The 5239-nt window shown below is 41.0% G+C and overlaps 1 protein-coding gene across 3 annotated transcripts in view; it reads right to left on the reverse strand.

Moving 5' to 3' along the window:
* The window catches only part of ANAPC1 (anaphase promoting complex subunit 1), a 128834-nt gene that overhangs the window by 74359 nt on the left and 49236 nt on the right, over positions 1–5239 (reverse strand). For all 3 annotated transcript variants that reach the window (XM_017856211.1, XM_017856210.1, XM_017856213.1), the window contains one exon: positions 1230–1304. In XM_017856211.1, coding sequence (XP_017711700.1) covers positions 1230–1304 — 75 coding nt within the window. The remainder of the gene's footprint in view (positions 1–1229; positions 1305–5239) is intronic.

Genomic DNA, 5239 nt, shown 5'->3' on the forward strand with positions numbered 1-5239 from the left:
GGAAGGAAGGAAGGAAGGAAGGAAGGAAGGAAGGAAGGAAGGAAGGAAGGAAGGAAGGAAGGAAGGAAGGGAAATATATATATAAATATACACCTACACACATATATATGTCCATGGGCCGGGCATGGTGGCTCACACCTATAATCTCAGCACTTTGGGAGACCAAGGTGGGCGGATTACTTGAGGCCAGGAGTTTGAGACCAGACTGGCCAACATGGCAAAACCCCATCTCTACTAAAAATACAAAAATCAGCCAGGCATCGTGGCACACACCTGTAATTCTAGCTACTAGGGAGGCTGAGACATGAGAATTGCCTGAACTCAGGAGTCAGAGGTTACACTGAGCCGACATCGCGCCACTGCACTCCAGCCTGGGTGACAAAGCGAGACTCTGTCTCAAAAAAAACCAAACTAGGAAATTTTATGGACTTATAACAATATTCTGTGTCTTTATAGGAGTGTGGGTTACCTGAGTGTGCATATATTAAAACTGATCAAACCGTAAACTCAAGATGTATTTCATTTTTGTAAATTATACTATAATTTAAAAAAATATATTTGGGCCACTTAAGAATATACCATGGAGGCCGGGTGCGGTGGCTCATGCCTGTAATCCCAGCACTTTGGGAAGCCGAGGCAGGCAGATCACTTGAGGTCAGGAGTTCAAGACCAGCCTGGCCAACATGGTGAAATCCTGTCTCTACCAAAACTACAAAAATTAGCCGGGCATGGAAGCGGACACCTGTAATCCCAGCTGTTCAGGAGGCTGAGGTAGGAGAACTGCTTGAATCTGGGAGGTGGAGGTTGCAGTGAGCTCAGATCACGCCACTGCACTCCAGCCTGGGCGACATGAGCAATACTGTCTCAAAAAAAAAAAAAAAAAAAAAAAAGAATATACCATGGAACCTGATATGATTGAGAACCTTAATTTAAAAATTTACACTGCATAAAAAAGGTAAATGCTGTCATTTCAGGTGATCAGTTGATAATAAAATGTCTACAAACCCAAACTGAAATCATATAGTAATACATATATTAATTTTTAGATAATCATTAAAGGCCACAGAAAATGTAACAGATCCTACTCTTCAAAATAATTGTTATTCAGTATTAAAATAAAGTGAAAGGTCTTGGAAAAATTGAGGAATTAATAGGAATACCACAGAAGTGGGAGACTAGTATGAATATCCACAAATTAATTTATATTAGCAAGAAATAATAATGCTTACATCATCAGATCCAGTCTCGGAAGGCCTTGCTTTTTTGGGCGCAATGACAGGGGAAAGTGATCCTTCAAAGTCAAACTGAAAAGCAACCCCAAAAGAAAAGATAAAAATCATAAACTCATTCCTGTCAACTGATCAACTTAAAGGATTCAGAAATCAGTTCTGCCAATTATGGAAACTGAGGAAAGCCATCAAAACTCATTTTTTAACTGGAAAGTCATTATTTAAATACCTTTCTTCTAGATTACTGTGAAGATGAAATGAAATCATATTAATATGTGCAAACATCTAGAATGGTGCCTGGGCTCCTAAGTACTGATTTTAGCAGTTTCCTTCCCTCTCCTACTTCTGTAACGACACAGATCACATCACATCTTTGGTAGAAAAAGAAACTTTAGGCATATCCACAACATATATATACATAAGTCTCAAAGGATCAACCCAATATCAGTCAAATGTTAGAACTAAGCAAACATTTACTTACAGTCCATCTACAGTAAACTATCTAACAATTCTATGGTAGAGACAAGCAGCTACTCTGGAAAATCTTTGTTCTCCTCTTTCTCCTGAACCCACAGCCACACTACACACATACCCCTGCCTCCTCTGAAGTTAGGTGTGACCCTTTGACAGAGTTAATTATAAGTGGAAGTCACTGTCACCACTTCCAGGACCAGTCCAGTCCTATACCTGCTCCTCCAGGCTCTTTGTCCCTTCCACCTGACTGGAACGCAGTCAACCAATGGCAATCTTTGAACCGAAGACAAAAGATCCTCCATCAGCCTGGGTTCCTGAATAACTGTGTGGCCTGTTTATCTGCTAAGCCCTGTCATGTAAGCAAGGCAGACATTTTGTTTGAGCCATTGTATCTTTTGAGGCCTTTCTATTACAATAGTGAGCCTGTCTTCTAACTAATACAACTACATAAAAGCAGTTTTCTATAAATTGCTCTTCTTCATTTCCCTTGGCATAATCTTTGCTGCCCCAGCTACTTCACATGGGTAATGACTATCAACTAATAAACTGTAACTCTATAAATGGCAATGGCTATTTTCCTATGCTAAAAAACTTACATATTTATCAACTCACTCACCTAAACGGAGTTGATTTCTATATAAAAACTAAACATAGGCAGCAATAAAGTGATTTTTAAAACTGAATGTTATTGAGAGAGGTTTGCTTGTGAAGCATTCAAATAAAAAAAGCCCAACTCATACATATTATAAAAAACCTGCTAATAACAGTGAAATCAAAGCAACAAATAAAATAGTAGCAATCTTACCTAAAACTTCAACCAAAATATAACACATACAAAGTCCCACAGTCAAAAAGAATGTCCCTGCTATAATTATCAGATTCATAAGGCCTGGAGTTATGAGAAAGTAGAAACTGCCTGATAAAGATGGCTCTTTGTACCATACATGGATCTGTTTAATCTTCATTCTTTCAATGTGTCTCAGGTTAGCCAACCCTGTTATATGCTCCTATGGACCCTTACCCTTCATCTATCGTAACACATGTATCAAATATTATTTGTTTCCCCCAAGACAGTCATTCCACAGGAACAGTCTGTTTTGTTTAGGGTATATGTGAGAAACCTGGCATCATGCCTGGCCCACAGCAGGGATTCAATATTTAGCTAATGAAAAAAAGAGCAGCCCAAAAGCTACAAAAAGTTAACCCCAAATGCAACTGTTCCTACTATGTACAGTCCAGTGCGCTCATTTAACACATCAGCAAATTAAAGAAAGCACAAAGAAATGCCAAAAATTGTGTAACTAGTCATTGGCAGAAATTCCGTACTCCACAAAAACAAAAAGAATAAATCTGAACAGAGCAAAATGAAAACCATTTGCCAGTGAGGACCATTTCATCCTAAGCTTTGACTATGAGGACAAAAGATAGCAAGGGTTTAACTATGCAGTCCTATAAATAAATGGCAAAGCAACTTGGCCTCAAGAATTGATTTCCTTATTCCTTCCTTTATAATTATCATGCAATAAGTAAGTCAAAGAGCCATGTCCTTCTTTGCAAAGGAAAAAATAGGTAGGTGCTCAGTCCTCCCCAAAACATGGAAGCGCAAGGGGGCATAGGTTCTCTGCCAGAGACTAGGACACAACAATCTGTATTCATCAACAAGTTCCAAGGACAATGATACACAAAACTACAGAAAGCTGACGTGCTTTTACATAATGTAGAAATCTACAGTTTCTGTAAGGCTTAATCTTTTCACATGTAATAAAGAACAGAAAAATTGAGGATAATGTCACGTTGATACAATTGTTTAAAATAAGAAAAGAAGGCCAGGCGCCATGGTTCACACCTGTAATCCTAGCACTTTGGGAGGCCAAGGTGGGAGGATCACTTGAGCTCAGGAGCTTGAAACCACCGTAGCCAACACGGCGAAACCCCGTCTCTACTAAAAATACAGAAATTAGCCAGGCGTGGAGGTGCATGCCTGTAATCCCAGCTACTCGGGAGGCTGAGGCACAAGAATCGCTTCAACTTAGGAGGCAGAGGTTGTAGTGAACCAAGATAGCGCCACTGCATTCCAGCCTGGGCGACAGAGCGAAACCCCATCTTAAAAAGGGAGAAAAAAAGAAAAGAAAATTGTCCCTATTTTCCCGTAAGATTTTTCTCAAGGAAATTGCAGAGGGCAATTCCTTCATGTGCTGAAATAGACACAAACTCTTAAAAACAGTATCTCACTCAGATGGAAAATGGCATTCACTCAACAAATGTTCACTCAGTATTCTTCTATGCCAGACAATACCACAGGTCCTGGAGAAAGAAAGTAGTAAACAAAACTAAGCAAAAATCTTTGCCTTCCTAGAATTTACATTCCAGCTGGGGGAGGAGGGACACAAAACAAAATAAGTAAAATATATACTATATTATATTTAAGTGAGAAGAAAAAAAAAAACAGGTAAATGGCACTAAAGGTACGGAGGCAGGTGTAATGCTACATAGAGAGACAGGAGGCAGCACTGAGGTGATATCTCAATAAAGACCTAAGCACGTCTTGTCGGAGAGGGGGGTAAAGCATTCTCCACAGAGGTAACAGCAAGTGCAAACACTCAGAGGCAGAAACATGCTGGCAGTGCTCAGGGAACAGAGCTGAGGCCAGTGTGGCTGGGATGATGTGTGCAAAGCATTAAAAAATGAGACCAGGAAGGTAAGCAAGGGCTAGGTCACGTGGCATCTTGTAAGCCTATGGCCTTTACTCTGAGTGCCATGGGAAGTCACTGGGGGATCCTACGCAGATGCGTGACTAACGTAACCTGACTTCATCAAACAGGATTACTTTGGCCACTGGACTGAGAAGAGACTGGAACATAGACAAAGGACATGAAATACAAATCAAAAAATAAGAACTATAAATAACTGATGAAATTTTGAAAAAAATTCCCATTCACTTATACAGAAATAAGATAAAATTTCTCAGTAAGCTAGCAAAGGTTCACCACACCACAAATAAACACTTTGGGGAAATGGCACTTGTAAATGATGCTGGTAAGAATGTCACCTGGGAACCCCTTTCCAAACATTACTTGACCCAACAGTCTCTCTTTTAAGATTCAGTTCTTGGGAAGTAACTAGAGATGTAGTTAAAGATTCGTGAAAAAGAAGGCCAGGCGCGGTGGCTCACGTCTGTAATCCCAGCACTTTGGGAGGCTGAGGTGGGCGGATCACGAGGTCAGGAGATCGAGACCATCCTGGTTAACAAGGTGAAATCCCATCTCTACTAAAATTACAAAAAATTAGCTGAGCCGGGCGCGGTGGCTCAAGCCTGTAATCCCAGCACTTTGGGAGGCCAAGACGGGTGGATCACGAGGTCAGGAGATCAAGACCATCCTGGCTAACATGGTGAAACCCCGTCTCTACAAAAAATACAAAAAACTAGCCGGGCGACCTGGCGGGCGCCTGTAGTCCCAGCTACTCGGGAGGCTGAGGCAGGAGAATGGCGTGAACCCGGGAGGCGGAGCTTGCAGTGAGCTGAGATCCGGCCACTG

The sequence above is a fragment of the Rhinopithecus bieti genome, unplaced genomic scaffold (assembly GCF_001698545.2).
Source record: "Rhinopithecus bieti isolate Rb0 unplaced genomic scaffold, ASM169854v2 scaffold_42219, whole genome shotgun sequence".
Lineage (NCBI taxonomy): Eukaryota > Metazoa > Chordata > Mammalia > Primates > Cercopithecidae > Rhinopithecus > Rhinopithecus bieti.